Source organism: Lissotriton helveticus, chromosome 11 (genome assembly GCF_964261635.1).
Source record: "Lissotriton helveticus chromosome 11, aLisHel1.1, whole genome shotgun sequence".
NCBI lineage: Eukaryota > Metazoa > Chordata > Amphibia > Caudata > Salamandridae > Lissotriton > Lissotriton helveticus.
Genome location: NC_136072.1, coordinates 263,210,383 through 263,231,056, shown reverse-complemented (window position 1 = coordinate 263,231,056; position 20,674 = coordinate 263,210,383). Strand labels below are relative to the sequence as shown.

Genomic DNA, 20,674 nt, shown 5'->3' with positions numbered 1-20,674 from the left:
AGCTAACAATCCTCCCCAGGCGTTACAGTCGGCACATTGGGAACTAAGCCTTTTGGCATACACATTGTCAATATCCTGTGTTTATCCACAGGAGACATGTATGTAAAAACAGCATTGAGTTGTTCAAATATTTTAGCTAACTAAAACAGGAATTCATCTCTATTCTGAGGGCTCTTCCCCATCACAGAATTAACCATGAGAGGACTAATTATTACCCCTCCTTGACCCGGTGGCTTTGACTTGAATCCAATTGGTATATAATACTCTCAGCTCTGCTATGGTAAGATTCTAAGAATTAGGATGCGGAGTATTGCCCACCAAAATGGGCTGCCTGGCCCCATTGACCGACAATGGGCCGAGACGGACCGACATTACATGGTGATGCAGGGCACCATTTAAACCAGATAGTGTGTTGCCAAGCCGACAACAGAACTTCAAGCAAATTATAGGGACGGTATCTCGCCGGGATTACACCTAGCTCATACTCATGAAAGAATTGATTATTACCGTCCGCAGCTGGAACATTAACCCAAGTGTAAAAAACCTCGACAAAAAACAGCGAGATGACAGTAAGGAATAACTAGTTGCACAAACCACTCTATACATCAAAATCACAACAAATTACTTTTACATATGTTGCCCACCTCTTGGGTCCACTGCCAAAGAACCATAAACATACAAACAATAGGAGAATAGAGAGGCAACCAAAGGGATGTTTGTACAAATTTTTTCATAAAACAAGTGATAGTCCTTCAATGATATGCACAGATCACTTTTATTGCATCCTTGAACGTATTCTTGATACAAGATGATCAAACAAAACAGCCAACGCGTTTCGCCCAGGTTGGGCTTCCTCAGGGCTGTAAATGTAACAACCGTGTGATGAGGATACACATTTCCATGACTTAAACAAGACATAACAATTAAATTGCAGAGTTATTAACAACTATAACTATTCATCTAATATAATACGAGATATATTCATTTATGAAGGACAATTACAAAGAGAACTACTTAGGAGCACTTAGGACCAGAAGCGATATGATAAAGAAGCCACCAAGATAGAAGAGAAGAAAACAAAAGCACCCATTACAACGTGCGTGTTTTACTAAAGTTATAAAAATACAGACACGTGCTAATCAAAAAAGCTGTGATACGAAAAAAAGAGGAAGAAAAAGAAAAACATTAAATAAATCAAGAGAAAGAGAGGAAAAACCACCTAACTAAATAGGATTTGAGCCATAGCTAATGTCTCTGAGGTTCTACATGTGAGAGCCTCCTTACAAAAACAAACCTAATAATCTTAAATAATTCACAAGAGCAGAGGAGACACCAACTTTGTATGCAAAAAAATTTTAAAAGCATATATCACGCACTACTCCACACAAATACCAAGCCCAGCACACCACAATTATAAAAACAAAGGAAACAATCCTCACCAGATGCTCAAATTGCGCTAGTGTAGCAGTGTTGAGTCCGTAAATTGGTAGCAATATTATGAACTGAAACACAAAAAGGTAAGAAAAGACATATAACAGCCAGTTTAACTAATTTGTTATTCAGACGCGGTAGGCAGCATTTGCCTCTACGGCACTCTGTGTTGGGTCAAATGTGCTGTAACAGCTGCGTGGTTCTGCGCTGTAATATTATTAGCCAAGACTAATACCATAAGCCAAACGGTAGCACAAAGCCAGGTTGTATTTAGAACCTTTTAAAATTCAAGCTTTAAAAACGTATAAATCTCAAATACATGAGGTTTGTCCCTCGCACCATAGACGTCTCCGATACTGGTGGGAGGGTATTGTGGAGAAGCACAAGCACTACTCAGGGGTCTCATGAATAAGTACTAGACCAAACATTGGTGGCGCCATGTAATAGGGATTCTACACAAACACAGAACTGTGTACAGGATTATGGGACCTCAGTGTATAGGGCCTATGCCTTCCTACCGCCTTAGTGCCCATGAGCCCAGGATTGACTAGCCATAGTGTCTCACTCGCTCTCCCACTCACAAATGGAGAAACACATGATTAGACAACCCAGAACACAACAATCCCTGATCTCTCAAGAATCGCTGTAACAAGACACCCCTTTCATTCACTTTTCTCGTACCTGTCCACAATAAGATCTGACAGAGTCACTGAATTAGTTTAACATATTTATTTCAACTCTGGAGCTCTAAAATGCAGTATAAATGCCACTACTAGCCTAATAATGCATAATACAAATATTGTCAACATAGCAGCAAGTCCATACATTATGAAGGGAGATTTAATCTTTTAAAGACATTGGAAACGGGACTACAGTGCCCAAGCTTCCTCCCCATGGACTGAATATGAAGTATATAATAACCTCTCCCTGACCTCCTGTCAAATAATCCATAGATGGGTCAGTACAAGGAGTGGCCTTGTCAGACACTCACACCGCCCAACAGCACACTGATTGCAGCCAAGTCCTTCTCTTTGAACCCTGGTCAGATCCTGTTCAGACTAGCAGGTGCACCTATGACATGGACACTGGTGTAAGCCTACCTGTCAAAAACAAAATATACAGGCAGTCTGATCACATGAAAGAGAGCATCGAAGCTGAAGTTAGCAAGTTGCTAGAATTGGGAGTCATATAATTATCTGAGAGCCCATGGGCCAGCCCAGTCGTCTTAGTCCACTAGCCTCATTCCCAGGGTGTTAAGAAAGAAATTAAGTTCTGTGTGGACTATAGGACCTCAATACCATGACCAAGACTAATGCACACACAATTCCTAGGGCAGACAAATTGATTGAAACGTTAGGGGCAGCCACATATCTGCATACCTTCGATCTCACATCAGGATACTAACAAATAGGTCTGACTCCAGGAGCCAACGAGAAATCAGCATTTTCCACGCCAGATGGGCACTATCAGTTTACTGTAATGTCTTTTGGTCTGAATAATACATCTTCCTCTTTCGGAGGTTGGTGTGTAAAGTTTTGGCTGGCTGTCCTATAGTGCAGCTTATCTTGAGAATATTGCTGTCTTTAGCACCACCGGGACAGATCACCTGATCCACCATGGGAAAGTATTAGATGTTCTGCACAAAGCAGGGCTCACTATCAAGGCAAGCAAATGCCAGGGCAGTGAAAGCTTGTATACCTGGACCACCTTGTGGGAAGAGGCCAGGTTCAACCCTTGCAACCCAAGATCCAAACTATCCTGGATTGGGTGGCTTCAACAACCCAGACTCAAGTCAGGGCCTTCCTTGGCTTGACTGGGTACTATCGGAGGCTTGTGGAGGAATAGGGTACCATGGTGGCACCACTCACAGAACTGACCTCCAAACGATTGCCCAAAAAAGTGAACTGGACAGTGAGCTGTTAAATGGCTTTTTACGCTCTGAAGGAAGTAATGTGCTTTGCACCTGTTCTGAAAGCTCCAGATCATGGCAATCAATTTATTTTGTAGACTGATGCCCCTAACATGGGAAAGGAGCTGTCTTATCCCAAATATATAAAGAAGGTCAAGACTAGCCTGTGGCTTTCATCAGTAGAAGTACATGCCCCAGGTAACAGCGTTGGCATGCCATTGAGAGGGAAGCCTGCTGTGGTCTGGTCCCTGAAGAAGCATACCTGTTTGTCTCTCACTTCATTGGTCAAACACACCACAAGCCTCTTTGGATTTTTAAGCCCAAAAATAGGCGAGAACCCCAAACTACTCAGGTGGTCCATATCCCTACAAGGAATGGACTTTGAAGTGGAACACCAACCTAGAACTGCCCATGCCAATGCAGATGGACTTTCCAAGGCTTCCACTTAGATGATGAAGACTCACTAGGGAAGGGTACTCTCATTCTCTTTCGTTTGGGCATTATGTAGTAAAGTGCCTCTTTATGACATGGTTAGCCCCCCACTTTTTGCCTGAAGCCTGATGTGATTTTGAACTGTAAGGGTACTGAGTCCCTGCTAACCAGGTTCCCAGTGCCATATCTCCTTTCCCTAAAACTGTACCATGATTGGCACAACTTCTGTAGCCCCGGTAAACCCCATTAAATGGTATCACTGGTTCCCAGGGCATGGGGGTAGAAGGAGGTCCCCTAAGGACCCCTCAACCTGATCCGGCAGTCGCAATCTCAGGCCGCATGTCAAGTTGCAGAACAAACCGAAGAGTCGATATGGCACTGTGTGCCATGCCAACCCCGCACTGCAAAAGATACAGGTAAGCTGCCTCTACTCCAGACCTTGAGCCCTAAGGCAGGGTGCACTATATCCTATGTGAGGGCCTCAGCATGAGCAGATGGGTCCTTAAGATATCCAGTCCATTCTGTGTGCTGTAAGTGAAAAGGCACGCTATAACAAATACATGGGCTGGATACTCATCAACACGAGTGTCCGAGCTCCATTATTGCTTCACTGATTTCTAAGATGTTTGGTACCAAACGTCTTGTCTTAATAAATCCTTTGCTGATATCAGTGTTGGATTTATTAATAAATTCACACAGGAGACGTTTTTAGAGGATCCCTGAAACCTTACAACCACTGGTGTGGTCCCTGTCTAGTTTGAGTCACCCTGCCATCACCAGGCATGTTTCTAGAGTCCTGGGTAGAGAATCAGAGCTCTCCAGATCCAGAAACAATGCTTGCTCTGGGCAGAGGTGGTCACACCTTCCCTCTGCAGGATCTGTCTCGGCAAAAGCAGGAACTTCAAAGGACGTGTTGTCTTTGAACCCTGCCCCCATCCTCTGCTGTTAGGAGCAAATGGCGACCCCCCCGTCTTTCTGCACTTTTGGCAGGAGGACTTGCGGGAAAATTAGGTAAAGTAGGAGACGGGTCTACCTCCCTTTGTACCACCCATCAGGTGGGGCAGATGAGGAAGACTCCACTTTTCACTATCCGCCATCTTGAGGATGTGGATGGTAGCCAATTAGAAGTCAAGGTAGGCCCACCCCCCACGAGGTGTGAGCATAAAAAGGGAGTAGACACCCTACAGGTAGACAGCCCATTTGCTACTGCCTGGTTGCCCCTAAAAAGCACACCTAAATTCAGTGTTTATGTGCCTTCCAAAGAACCTGTCTTCAGATTCTTAGAACCTAAAAAAGATGATGGAAGAAGACCACTGGCGGACCAGGAACTGAATCCTGCTGCAGAAGAAACCGGCGCAAACCCTGCCAACTGCAACCAGATTCGACAACTGGACCGGATGTCCTTCCTGAACCCTGCATGGTCGCCAAGAAACCTCAGAGCCCCCACAGACTTCGCCAATTACAAAGAAACTCCCTTTAGACTATAGGCTCTTGTCACCAGTGTCATCCGGTAAAGAAACCACCATGGTTGAGGACCGGCACACTCCGTGTCAAAGCGACTCGCAACTGAAAAGAAACGTTGCAGCTTCCCAGGCCTTTTGGTTCACCAGTCCAGTGGATTCGACCACTGCACACCTCCATCACCTTGAGGGATCCTCTCAGCATAATGACAACTGCTGTAAACAACCCCGTCCCTGAAAGCCCATATCCTCTTGCCGGTGACTTCAATGGCGTACTGCAGCAACGTGGGCATAACCGCCTACTCAGTGACTGTCTGCTCTGCATAACACCTGTGGACTATCCACTGCCTATGAACTTCGAAACTGCTTGGCGGAGTCATCCTTCCATTGAACGCAAGAGTATCTGAATCGGCGGTCCTTGGCTATCCAAATCTACACCAGCCGTCCAGCAACCACAACCACCAGGTTGGTGGTGTTTTGTGTCCATTGACTTGCAATGTCCTGTTGCTGCCGACTGCTGCAGTAACTGTGTTGGTGGTCTACTGATCTCCATTCAAGCCATACGCTTCCATTGCTTTCTCCGACAACCGCAATGGTAAATATCTGTAGTATCAACCGCCGAGGGACAAGATACTGAAATTACTGCATACTTTGAATTCTACTGCATTGTCTCTCCGTAATTAAAAGTCTACAAAGTATTTATTCAAGTATCGAACTGTATAAAGTATTTTGCCAATTTAAAGTCTTGCTTCTCAAAATATATATAAAGATAATTGGTATTTTTATATACAACATTGGTTTCAGATTCATTCTTGAGTGTATCTCATTTATTGCCTCTGTGAGAACAACAAATGCTTAACACTGTCCTCTGATAAGCCTAACTGCTCACCCACACTACCACAAAAAGAGTTAGTATTATGTACTTGTTGCGTCTGTCTTCCTCTGGAGATTTCACAAACACAGTTCATTTTAGTACACTGTACAGAGAGGCGGTAGCTTACATATACTAATTGAAAGTCTGTTATCCTTGTAATTGTTAGTGTGTTCCTTTTGGAGTATCTGATGCCTGGGGGAGTTGAGGGATTATAAGGTCATTGAAAACCGTACCACTTGTTTGGGTAAGCCAGGTTTATTAGCATATCTTGGGTAGTTCATCTATAATTACGTGTTGGAGTTATTATTGGTTCTGAAATGCTAACCTTTCATTTGATAGTAGCTTATGAAAACAATTACTAAATGTAAATTTATAAAGTGAAGAATCTTTATTGTGGATGATCCTCACAGGTTGTAGGTGCAGAGAAAGGGGGCCTCGGACAGCAACTGTGGTCCTAGAGAGCCAATGGGTGATCTGTTGAGGTCAGCAATGTCTTGGGAGCTGTCCTTAAGCCAAGGGTCAGCTGGTAATTGAATGTGTGGTAAAACAGGACCAGTCTATTAATGTCACATTGATGCATCCCTGATGGAGTCAGCACGCAGAAGTATGTTCCACTAATAAAATATACTTGGTTGGGGCCATAATATAAATTGTGCCCAGGGGGCATCGCAGGCATGTGTGCCTGCTTTGTGCACCTCCATGACTCAGTGGTATAACAGAAGCGGCTGCAGACGCTTGTGCACAGCACTATCATGAGAGGGCATCCTTCATTTGCATTGGAGTGTAGCCTTCTGACCAGGCACGGCCAGTACAGGTAATAGCGGTGGGGCGGGGTAAGAAGTTAAAAAAAAAAAAAAATTTTACTTTCCCTATCCCGTCGTCTGTCGACTTCCTCCCGTCCCGCCACACCGCTTTTACCTGTGCTGGTCGCACCTACTTCTGACACAGCACTCTGTAGGGGGGAAAGAGGGTCTCATGGATCCTTCTGCAGTCCGATGTATCACTCATTGCACCCGCCTGCTCAGGGATTTATCGCCCCCCTTCAAAGTGCAGGTGGGTTGCTGCCTGCACCGAGAAACAAGGAGTGACTTTGAAACAGCTGCTCTGTATTTCATTGAAATCACTACCTCCAGGGCAACGCAAGTTCAGAGCTGCCCTGAGTGCAGCGCATTCATCATAACAGCGCAGTTTCCCCGTTTGCGCCTGTTGACATGCTCAAAGATGTGCCATGGTACAAACAGGGAATGTATGCCTTATTTGTTTGTGGGCCCTGGAGTCCGCAGGTAACTGAAAGTGATGCATAAAATATTTAAATCATTCTTAATTGACTTTTTAAACAATAAGTCCTACTTCATTTGGTTGTCCAAGCATCTGTTCAGCTTTCCACACCCTAGATTGAACCTTTGCATTGTTAATAACTTTGCCTCCGATAATTGGATTTATATATTCAGAGTCAGTATAATACTATTTTATTCATACCTCAATTAGTGTAAATTAAATTTAGTTTAGTTATTTATTTTATACCTTTTTGGAAAACATAGTGGCTTTCATGAGAAACATGTATAGGTGATATTGCTGCCATGGGGACTCAAGCGATTGGGATGCTGTCTGTATGATGGTGCAGTCAGTGAGTGTTGGATTTCTCTGCTCCACACTCACACATTGGTGTGTCTCGTCCACCAGTGTATGACATTGGAAGACCTTCCTGCGGATATTTGTTAATATGTTATAAAGCATGGATTTCTCCCTCAAACATGTTGTAATACCTGGAGCGTAATACATAATCTGTCCCTCTTTTTAGGGGTCCCACTTATTACCGCTGTGTTTTCACTAAGCACCAATCTAGAGGAGGAAACATGTGCACAAGAGAAGACCGAAGCTGTGAAAGGAACTTCAGGTCAGCACAAAATGGTTTAATTACAAGATGGTGGATTTTCTCACAGACTTTCACTAATATTGATTCGCTATTAATTTTTGTGTGAACTTAAGAGCATTTCTGACTTGCTGGCGAAAGAGGTGAATTTCACTGTAAATGCAGAATTCTTATGAAAGCTTTCGGAGCAGGACTTTTAACTATTCTATGGAACTTCAGTGTGTTGTGGTGCTGAATGAAAGTCCTACATAAATTAAACTATATGGCTGATAAGACTTAACTATGTCTCCCATGCTCGATCTGTCCCTCCAAAAAAATGCAAATTAAACCCACAATCTATTTGAACAGGCACTTCTATGAGTAAGGATTGAACATTGATGAGGAAATCTAATGAGTTTCTTTACTCATCAAGAAAACCTAAGTGGTGCACTACAGAGATGTGTGTGATTACATGGAGTTCCCTGGTGTAGTTCCTGTTCATGTTCTTGAGAAGACCTCTTTCGTAGTCCCTGCAAAATCAACCTGACTGTAACTGTATGATAATGAGAATACTCTACAGAAATTTGCAATATATTGGTCCCTCAAATGTGTACATGCCCACACCACCTTTTTACTTGGTACATTTGATTCATACATTTGAAAACTTGCACTCTTGCAATATCAAAAGCATGTATTATTTTTTCTGTTTTAGTTTTTTTCAAAGCGTGTTTATATAGCGCGATCTAAGACCCAAAGAGGACCGGTATCAGAACGCTTTACATGAGCCCCAGTTTCATTACTGATGGACTCATTCATTTTTGTTAGGCACGGGAAGATTAAGCGATTTGTCCAGAATCACAGGATGTTGAGCGTCCATGCGGAGACTTGGACCCTGTTCCCCAGCTTGGAGGTCGACCACTCTAGCCGTAAGGCTACATCTTCTCCCCGTTGTTTACAAATATTGATAAAATGCTCTAGACTTCATTATTACTATTCGTTCAGTTAATACAATGTTTTCATTTATGTAGATGACGTCTCTGGTACTTGTAGGCTCACCCGTTCCGCTATAGCTATGGCATAAAAGTTCCAGTATGCTTGCCATATTTATAAAACTCGTCCCAATCCAAATCACCTGGCGCCTACTGCTGACTATTGATTAGTGGCTTGCAGTATTGCATTATTAGTATTCACCAACTTCCTAGAGGATGTGATGTCTGTCTCCTGCCCTTACATCACTGAATAAAAATTCATGATAAATGACAGGTAATTGAATAATATTGAATCAGTGTTAAGTGGTAGGCATTTGTCCTGGTGTACCACAAACACGTACCCCCATAACTCTAGTGATTCGTTTAAGAGAACCACTAACACTTTGACTGTTGTAAACGAATTAAGACACTTGGGAAAGCTCATTGAAATCGAACACGTTTTATGTAAAAATAGCTGGTATGCATCAAAAATATTCTAGGTACAATTTGCCATTTCAACGACGAGCGCTTCACCATCTAATTTTCTCGAGCACATAATGCTAAATATGATACATTTTAACAATACTTTTATATACTTTTACCCAATACAATAAGCGATGAACAGATCATATGATCAAACAGAAATTCCAGATATACCCTAAAAAGAAGGTGCCTAGATCTTCTCGTGGGAAGAATGTGAGAAGGCCTTGAAAAAAATAAAAAAACAGGCTGGTAAGAGCTGACTTCACCAAATCTGCATTTCTTTTGCTTAGTTATGCCAGCTTCAAAAAGTGCCAATGCTAACTTGTACAGGCGACTGTCTAATGTTACTTTTTTTTTACTAGCGGTTTGTAAAAACAATTGATAACGATTTGAGTATGTGTGCAAGTAACATAGTTGCTGTACGCCTGTGAATCATCATAGTGGTGCATGTTGTTAGAAAATGCAGGTAGAAGTGTAATGTGCAGCACAACACCTAACAGAAATGTACAACATAGTTACTTTTCCATAATAACTATGAAGACTGTAATTCATTTAGAAGCATCTGAATGACCGAAGTATTTCTATTAGTTACAATAAACTGGCTTGTTTGTGTCTCCACGGTTCCTACATTTTTGCCAATTAATAAACCACTGAGCTCTTCTCACTTGCTGGACTGATCAATATGTACCTATCACTTAAGATATCCAACATTTGCTTTCAGGTGAACTTCTTTACTCTTGTGAATAATAGAGCTGATAAACATTTCTCATTCAGTGCACATTGTAGCACTTGCCCATCAAAGAGAAGACTGATATCTAATAACTGGTTATCAATCATAGCATGCCTGTAGCTTGACTGGCAGACTTTTATAAATGGAAATGTACAGTTGTATTTTGTCGAACAAACCAAGTACAGTTCTTCCTAATGTATTTAATTTTCTTCATTCTTTTTCATGCCTATAAGACTCCCGAAGTATGTTTATGAAAGAGCCCTCTACATGTTATGAACGGCCGAAGAACTCTATTTGTCCATCGATCACAGACCGGTGCCAAGTAGTCCAAATTGAGAAGCTCAACCTCTTCACTGATGGTAAAAATACATTTAAAAGAGAAAAGAATTATCTACACAACCAGAGATATCGTTCAAGAAAGAAGGCCTTTACTTGCAGTGATTGTTGGAGGAGCTTTGCTCAGAAGTCAGATCTTAATCGTCATCAGAGAATTCACACAGGTGAAAAGCCATATTCCTGCAATCAGTGTGAGAAGAGGTTTACTCAGCAGCCAGGACTTAAACGTCACCAGAGATTCCACAGTGGTGAGAAACCTTTTCCCTGCACTGAATGTGAAAAGAGCTTTGTGTATAGGTCCGATTTTGAACGTCACCAGAGGATCCACAAGCCTGAGAAAATGTATAACTGCACTGTATGTGAGAAGAGCTTTACTCTCATGTCAACCCTTCATCGTCACCAAAGAATCCACAATGATCAGAAATCCTTTTCCTGCACGGACTGCAAGGAGAGCTTTTTGCGAAAGTCAGATTTTCTACATCACCAGAGAATGCACACAGGTGAGAAACCCATTCAGTGCACTGTATGTGAGAAGAGCTTTGCATTAAAATCAGGTTTTCAACGTCACCAGAGAAGGCACACTGGTGAGAAACCTTTTCCCTGCAGCGAGTGTGGGAAGTGCTTTACACGAAAGGCAGCGCTTCAATATCACCAGAACATCCACAAATGAGTGAAGACCTTTCCTTGCAATCAGTGTGAGAAGATTTGTAACTAATACATAACTTCAAATCCATTTTAATGCCTCCTTTTAATTAAATATCACTATTTGTTTTGTTTACTTCATAGTTGTTATACCCAACATCTGCATACAAGCTTACACTGTTGTAAAAACTTCCTAATTTTATTTTAAAGTCCTAATTTTATTTGTAATCTTTTCCCCTTCAATCTACTTGTTAGTAAGCATTCATTATAGGCCATGTTTAGCCCTTGCACTGGTGTCTCTCTTGAGGTGTAACTAGTTACACAACTTTGAATGACTCACTCCGATTAAATATCTCTTGGCCTGATTGAAGCTTTGCAATGTGAGGTTCCTTGAAGTATGCATTGTGTGTCCCACCACTGTATGTTGAGTATTCTTCATAAAGTAAGTGTGATTGTTCCTAATGTATGTATGTGTGTTACCTCAGCCTGTGTTCTCCTTTGTTTCAGTGATTACACTCAATCTGTGTTAAGTAACAGGAACAGTATGGGATCTTACCAATCCTCATGGCTCTAAAACTTTCAGAGTTTGTTTTTAGGGACACAGTTAAAAGTTCTTTTAAAAATACAAGGCGTTGTTTGTCTCTAGAAGTGCAGCTGAAACATAGTGTCTTTATCTGAAATATTCCCCTTAGGGGCATTGCTTTTAATCGCGCATTAGTCTGTAAAACATGACATTGTCATTGACATTTTTAGAAAATTTTGTTTTGCAGGTTAGGATTGAGTCCATCTGCTTCACCATACGAAATTGGCCATGGTATGAAGGTTTGGCGTGACCTATACATCAATATGGAACTGAACAAAACTACAGCTGTAGCCTATAAACTCATGGTGGTTAAGGATTTTTAAACAACCACAGATGTCCATGTCTTTGGGATTGAGAATATATATTGTATACATGTAACATACTGTTTTATTATTCTGAACAGTAGCTTGTGACAGGCAGCTCTTTTACTGCACTGTGCCTTTATTCCCTGCCCATCACAAAATGGCTAAGTATATAATTTTTAGCATCCCGCCATATTGCTACAGATCGTATCAGTCTGCAGCTCGTGGTTTGTGGTTGACTGCTTCCATTCTGCTTGTTCTGATATTACCATATTTGGCCCAGCACCTTTTTTAACCTCCTTTGCTTATCTGCATGAGATTGGTAAACATTAAGGGAAAGCACAGGCATGGGCAAACCAAAGACAGGTATGTCTATGGCTCATAAAAGATTTGAAGAGCCTACGAAAGGCCCAGTTGCTTGCTGTGGCAGCTAGCTGTGAACCATCTATGAAACTATGTCAGTTGTGTTGCTGTTGGCGAGAATAGAGCAGTATGTATTCTGGATAATTGTAATGTGTCGTGGATATTGGCTGTATAGTGGATCTTACATATGTTTATAACCATCTCCGTCCTTAGAGGAGCACCCACCAACTTTGCATTGCACTAGCTGCCACAATGCACAGTTTCCAGTTTGCCTTTAAACATTAAGGCAGTAATGTTGCATCTCATGGAATTTTACACCTATTCAAGTCATATATTGGAACACCCTCGTTATTCACAAATGAATAGTTCATGATTTTCTCTTTTCATGTGTAGTAGCTCCAAAGATGACCTAGCAGGTCTTCATAAAATTCATTTTACTCATGTTATTACATTACAAATTAAAACCAGTCACCACATTTTGTTTCCATTTAAATCCTAATGTTGTTGAGTTCCAATGGTGCCTTTCCTATCCAACTAAGTTATAAATATCCATTCAAGATTTATGCATGGGAATTCAGTGATATATTTATAGTCCTGAGGGTGGTCCCACCTCGGGCATCCATCCACAAGCAAGGTCCAGGTGGGTATGAACTGTGCTTCCACACCTAGTGAATTTAGAGAGTACTTATTCCTCTTTTGTTTAAATATTTCAGAGACTACAGAGAAATATATGTTGCTTGTGCAGGCTCTGATGAGGCACTCTCCCACGCTGGCCATACCTGCAAATGGAATGTTATACCCTTGGAAAACCTGTAACTTTATTTTGTTGGAGACCACTATTGCATTGTACTTCTCTATCATGTTGCTACCCAATTGAGGAAGAATATATTTTAATGTGCTTGATATTGTTGTATTTTATGTAGTGTCATCTATCCTTCTGTTCTTTCTCCAGTCAGTCATTTACCTCAGTGCTAGTTCTGAGACTGAATTGTTTTCATCCAGGCTGTTATTCTTAAAATGGAATTTCAAAGGTTAAGTTATAAAGCGTAGCACCATTGTACTGTTGGACAGGGGTTTTATTTGTTATTTTAATGTAAGGTTATCAGAATTCCCCTTTTACGTATTTGACTGATATAGGGAATTTGCAATGTATATTTGTTAAACTTTTTCATGCATATTTTTTTAACTCTGTGTTTGTAAGTATTTATTTCTCAAATTCAAAACAAGTAATGTGTATATCAAGAATACCTGTAGATATAATGGAACTCATAATGGTGATATTTGACAAACAAGTCAGGTTGTTAATTAGCCTTGATATATTTATTTATTTACATGTCTTCTCACTGCTTTTGAATACTTATTTACATTTGGAGTTAACCCATAGTTGAGACCTTTGCTCGGGGACATCTTGCTAGCAATGCTAGAACCTTTTATTGCTGTGCAGAACAGTTATTTACCACTAGCTCACGCTACTAAATCAGTTATAGTGACTCCTTTGTATACTTGGCTTCCTTCCCTTCTTCTTATCCCTGACTTTCTTGCACAAGGCCTCAGTGTATACACTAGGGACAGCCCATGCATGATCTGTCCTAGTCTCTTCAAAGTCATCACCATTGGAATAAATAGTGCCATTGACAATACCACTAACTTATCTTTAAGTCTCTGGCTCTTTCACATTTACTCAGCATTCATTCTAAAGCTTCACCACACTGGCAAGGTCTGAAACCTTCACCAACACTGGCATCATTAGCAGTGTTTGGGCCTCCTATCGATCCTCTGCCTTCCCCAAAACCGTCATCAAAGCTAATGTCAGCAAGCTTTATCTGGCATTTTTGCGGCTTTCCCACACACCAGTACCAGAGCTGATACCAATGGGCCTCTGTTATACCTATCTTCTAGCTCTCCCACACACCAGCACCAAAGCTAGTGCCAGTGGGCCTTGTTTGCACATAGCATCTTCTAGCTCTTCCTCATACTAACACTAGAGCTGGCACCAGCAGACATCATAGCACCTAACACATTCTGTTTACCTCGCATATCACTACCACATCTAGCTCCAGTAGATTGAATACACCTTTAGTATCATTTAGCGTTATCATTCAGCAGCATATGAATTAGTGCCATCAAAGCACAATCACACCTAATATCCTCTAAATCTCCCATACACTAGCGTCAGAACTCATTCCAGCAGACTTCCATTCACCTCACAGTTTATTAGCTTTTCTCCACACCATAGCTAGTACCAGCAAACTTCTATTGTGCCCGGCTTTTTTAAAATTCCCATGCTCCAGTTGCAGAGTTAGTGCCAACAGACCTCCAGCACTCTTAGCATCTTCTAGTTATCACACTCTAAATCATTTTACCTTATACATTGGGCATTATTGTTTGTTTCACAAAAATGTATTTGTGATAATTGTACATTACTGTATGTAATTTGAATTTTGGTTTGAAAAAAAAGCAAATTTGTGCAATGATACAATTATTGAGAGATGAAAGTAAATTTCTTTGAAAAAACGCACTAAATTTGAATATTTTGTTTAACATGAAGTATATCAAATTGAGTTGTGCATGTTCTTTCCAGGTTGACTAGGGGACTTGGCCACTTCATATTTATATATATATATCACACATTGGTGACACAAGGTCTCTGCAGTTGCTCTAAATCTGGGCTTGTACCACACCTGTTGAAAGAGGTGTATCATAGCGTCTCTCCCAAAACGTGCAGGACCATGGTAATGTCCTGCCATTGGTGATCATAAACTGTCAGGTAGTACTGGTCTGCCATCTATCCCCTTTGGTTTTGCTTTGTTCGCCCTAAGTTGGCAGGTTATGCCCAGACGTGGGTCCCTTGCTCACTTTGCCACTGGATTCAAGCTAGCCTGGCTGATGACGGCTGATTAGCCAGAAACCAGTCCCAGGATGCTTGGTTCCGGTCTAGGGAAGACATGGCTTGGCAGTTCGGGCTGGACTGTTCCCATGAGGCACAGGGTCAGACTGATTTGCATATGGCTGTGTCTGAACTGGGGTGGTGGAGTGAGCTAAATAGTGATGATGGATTAAACCCAGATCAGTTGACTGGGGGTGGGTGCTTGCATTGTTCAACATTCTGTCCATTATCCCCTTTGGTTTTGCTTTATCTATGGAAATCCAAGCATCATCTTCTCTTTTGGTACAACCTGCTCGCTCCCAACCTTGTTGTTCTGCTTCTGTCACCTCATCCTGCAGCTTTCTAACCTCCTTCCATGTGTCTTACTCTGTTAACATCAAGGTACAATCAGTAACATTAGATGTATTTTTCAGAATCTCTTCATTTTATGTGTGTGCATTGAACGCACAATATCTTGCCATATCATCTGCATACCAGTTACCAACTGTAACATAGTCAGTACCTTGACGATTAGCAACACACTTCACTACAACAATCTGGGTAGGCAATTGTAGTGACTGCAAAAGGTTCCTCACACACTCTCAATTTCTAATAGGTGAAACAGAAGATGTCATGAACCCACACTGTGACCATAGTTGCCCAAAGTCATGTAAGCCTCTAAAGCCGTACCGACTATTAGTGTAAATTGGAACTCGGTGCTGTTCTGAATGGGTGCATGCACATGACAAAGCTATAAGCCCTGCAGCTTGTGCAAAAAACACTCCTTGCAGTCATGATGCTTCCACCACACCTCTAACTGTACACACAGCATTCACAGCTGTCAGATGTCCTTCATTGTCTCTCAAACAGGAACCGTCAATGAACAATTTCTGATCAGATTAAGGCAGTGGTTCATCAGAAATATCCAGGTGGGGTTTCATGTGAAACTCGGTCACGGTTGAACAATCATGTTCATCATCATCCATCGCATTCTCATTACTAGGCAAAGGCATTAAGGTAGCTGGATTTAGCACCGTACAGCTTTTCATGATCACACTCTCTGTACCCAATAAAACTTGTTCAAACTTTGTCAGACGGCTATTGGTCTAATACTGTGTGCACATCAACAGTATATCCACGGAATTGGGCACAAATAATGTTAGTGGTTGAACCTTCACAATACTTTCAACCTGTTGAAGACACACATGTAAAAGCAATTGCTTTCAGACATCCAGTCAAAGCAGCTCCATCAAAATCAAGAGTTTCTGAAAAGTAGACAAGGCCTGCAATTACTTTCATGCATTTGTGTCAACACTGAAAGAGTGCAACCTTCCCTTTCATTGCAAAATAGCACACAATATTTAATGGAATCTGGTGCTCTGCAGAGGTTTTTTCACAGTTCTGTGAAGGCAGTCATTCAATTGTCATCCCCGGGTATCGGATCTGACATGTCTTTGTGTATCAACCTCTGAAGAGACTTTGTAGTCAAAGAAAAACTCAGAATCTACTGTCTGCAATAGCCTACTATTCCTAAGACCTTGGGTACTTTTATTTTGGGTAGTTTGTAGATTCATGTTAGGAATTGCTGATATTCTTTCTTGCGAAACTTTCCTAACTCCCTTCCCAATATGATGTCTAAGTACAGAATTTCAGTTTTGTAAAACTTTATCTTAGTCGGAAATACTTTATGTCCATTCTCTGCCACATGATTCAATAAAGCCATAGTATTGGTCTTGCATTCTTGTCTTGTATTAGGTTGACAATATGCTAAACTAACATGGAATGATTAGGCATGCTGAGAGTTTCAGGTATCTGGTTAAATATTCAGGGGTTTTCCGTATACCCTTATATAACTTGGCACCATGCCAAAAAATAAAAATTTACTATCTTCATGCAATGGAATTGAAAAGAAGGCCTGACCCAAGTCAATGACTAAAAACCATACAGCCATGCATGGAATATGAAATAAAATCCCAGCTGGACTGGTACCACAGGATAACATGGAACAACAATGGCATTTACCTTGCGCAAATCCTGCACAATGTGATACTTGCCACTCAGCTTCTGCAAACCCAGGATATGTTAATTACGTGGATGTGTACTTACTAAAATTTCATATTTTGTATGTTTACATAATCTACACTCATATTTCTCCTTAGATCGTCCTAGGACCTTTATTGTTAGACAAATCAATTCAATTTAATTTATCGCAAAGTCTATGATCCTCTGATTAATCTTTCTCCACCAATAGTAGGGGTGAAAATTAGGAAGGCTAAATTCTCTGTTAGCTGTCCAATGAGTCTCATTAAATGACAGCCAATTCACAAGTTAGAAATCAAATTCAGATATAGTACTCTCGAGACTATACTGAAAATATAAAGAATAGCAACTGGTAGTCCCAACCTCTTAAAGAAGTTAAGACGAGTAAGGATTATACAAACCAACAACTCCGCTGTTACCACACAAAAAAAGAGAAGGAACACCTGATGTTCTGTCCGGATGATTCTTTCTACAACACGTTTAAATTATTAATCATAAACAAATAGTGAATCACCATGACTCAAAGTCAAAACCAGCTTTATTCGGTGAGAATGTATCACCATAAAAGCATTCTAATCAGAGGGAAACAGTTACAAATTGCAGTTAATTATCAAAATTAAACAAAATAAAAAACACATTTCATGAACATTCAATATAACACAACACATTACACTTTTATATAATGCATAAAACAAAATGACCAGTGAATGCAAAAAATGCAAAACGCAGATATATCAGATAAATGCTAAAGTGTAAAGTGCAGAATCCTGACAGGATAAAAATGAAATACCCTGTTTCATACAGATAAATTAAGTGCATAGTTCTATTAAACATACAAAAACAAATTATATAACAAAACATTGTTTAATCATCAGGATTTTCATATAACAGAGCATCCAGGTGTACATAGCCAATTGTACAAACAAGATAACATCATTAATAACGTTTTCATTGCCCAAGCTACATATAAAGTTAAAAGCATGTTTATAGTGGAAAAGCATATTAGACAAAAACAGGTTTTAAAATTGATTTTTGTATGTCCGTATAAAAACTACAAAAATGAATAAAATGCAATGTGGATTGAGGTGTCTTACCATTACCTGGGCAATTCAAGAGTTTATGGCACCACTTTTCCCTCTTGAGGAAAGCTGTTAAATAGTATAGTGTGCCAATCCTAAGTCATGTTAGATAGAATCTATGTTGAATATTTCTGACCTGTATTAAATACATTTCTGTACCCCTTGCAGGTGTAGTGTCACAGTAAGAAATAACACTATGCATTTGGCTAACTTCAACCTCCCTTACACTTTCCCTAGTGTTCATGTATCTTAACTTTAGGTTTCTTTTACTAAAATCCTGGATCGCTACGGGGTTCTTTCTATCGATATCTTACAAAATTTCAAAAGAGTATAAATATGCTCCAACCAGGGGATTTGTCTACTATAATCAAGAGCCAGACAGTCCAAAATTAAATCCGTAGTAAACTTGGTCTTGTCTTTGCTCCATATCCCTTGCCAGAAGGTGAGAGATGACCTATTTATTAGGTCACTAAGGAAAGGTACAGATAATTCTCTATCTACTATGTGATTCGCGGTAGAACTAGGCACTGCCAACAATCTTTTCAGAATTAATTTTCTTGTATTTGAAGCAAGGTGATGTTAGCTCTCCCCCATACTGTGGCTCCATAACAAACTCTTGTAACAAATTTACTTTGATGTAAAGCTAGGATTTCCCGTATAGGTTTATTACCTATTTTTGTAGCAAATCTAAAAATCCCCTTAATAGTTCTTTTAAAGTTTCAGGTTACACAGTTCTATATGGGTGTTACAGGTACCACACATATTAAATAGCAGACCCATGTAAGAAAAAGTTGCAACTCTATTTATAACTACCCCTCCCACATCATGTTGTCTGTTATTAGACCTAATGCTCCCGCAAGTCATAACAAAGGTTTTTTTTTCAAAAATATATCTGTAAGTCTTTTTCAGTGCAAAATCGTAAATTAGGTTTTCCAGACCATTCGCTGTCCTTGATATCAGGACAGCGTCGTCTGCATATAAGAGTAGAGGGGTCAAACGCGCCCTGACTTTTGGTGCGTCTCCAATTTGGCATTGTAAAAAGGCCCTACATTATTAATATATAAAGAAAATAAAAGAGGTGCTAATACGCATCCTTGTTGGATTTGGCGCATTACTTTAAAATCTGAGGTGTATTCCCCAGATGGACCAAATCGCAATCTGGAAGTTAAGAAGGTATACATCTGGGATAGGTAAACAATTATATCAGCGGGGGCTCCTAGCGCCCTCCAGGTCTGCAAGAATTTGGCATGATTAACAAGATCGAAAGTGATGGTAAGGTCGACAAAACTGATGTAAGAGCCCTTCCTTAGCTAAGGTATGTTTACCTATCAACTCCAGGTTCACACATTGTTCCACTATCCCAATACCCCTTCTAAATCCATACTGAGCCTCAGTTAAAATGTTATTTTCGTGGGCCCATTTTTGTAACCTCCACATTATTCTCCCCATTAGTTTGGGAGTGTAATCCAGAAGAGATATGGGGTGTTAGCAATTTGCCTTCTCTTCTGCACCTTTTTAAAAAATTGGTACAATAACACTTTCCACCTAGGATGCAGGCAATACTCCCCCTAATGTAGCAGTTAAAACTTTTAATAAAATTGGGATCCAAAAATCCATATTATGTTTAAAAACATCAATTGGAACCCCATCCGGGCCAGCAGCTTTTCAATTAGCGCTATTTTGAAAGGCGGATGTAATTTCCTCTGGGGTTATTGGGGACGATTCTACAGGCTCCACTAAAATAATACTGCCATTAATATGCTTATTTGCTTTCACAGTATCAGGATTAAAGATACTCTCAAAATGCGATATCCAGTCCTCTTGGGGGACAACAGTATTGATTTTTACTGCAGCATTCTCATTAAAAAGTGGATAATTAATTGTTTTCCAGAAGAGGGCCGCGTCATGTGTTTTAGCAGCCTGAGTTAATTTCTTTCAGGCCTTCTCACAGATCTCCATTTTCCTTTCTTTCAAAGTATTTTATTGGATTTCCGCAAAAAGGTAATCCTTCCGCTATCCCTAGGTCTTTCTTTCAGAGACTTTTTTAGGTCCCTATTTAGCCTTGAGCACACCTGATTGAACCATCTAGGGTTAAAATCACAAACATTCTTTCTCTTCTTCTTAGTTAATTCACCTGCTATATCTGTAGTTATATTACAAAAAGCATTAACAATGGCTGAATTTGAAGAGGAGCTATCTGAACATATATCTATTTCTCTGTGTTTTCCCCCTAAGATGTTCCATAAAATAGGTGGGATGTTACCCTGAGTCCCAATGTTTATAGCCGCTACCTTCCCTCTTAGTTTGGGTATCAGCTAGGGCTC

At 40.5% G+C, this 20,674-nt stretch overlaps 1 protein-coding gene across 2 annotated transcripts in view; it reads left to right on the top strand.

The window, feature by feature from the left end:
- LOC144792915 (uncharacterized) overlaps positions 1-14,883 on the top strand; it is a 119,736-nt gene extending 104,853 nt beyond the window's left edge. For both annotated transcript variants that reach the window (XM_078668117.1, XM_078668118.1), the window contains exons 6-8: positions 7,908-8,003; positions 10,373-10,975; positions 11,888-14,883. In XM_078668117.1, coding sequence (XP_078524243.1) covers positions 7,908-8,003; positions 10,373-10,975; positions 11,888-11,892 — 704 coding nt within the window. In that variant the 3' untranslated portion in view covers positions 11,893-14,883. The remainder of the gene's footprint in view (positions 1-7,907; positions 8,004-10,372; positions 10,976-11,887) is intronic.
- The last annotated feature ends 5,791 nt before the right edge of the window (positions 14,884-20,674 follow it).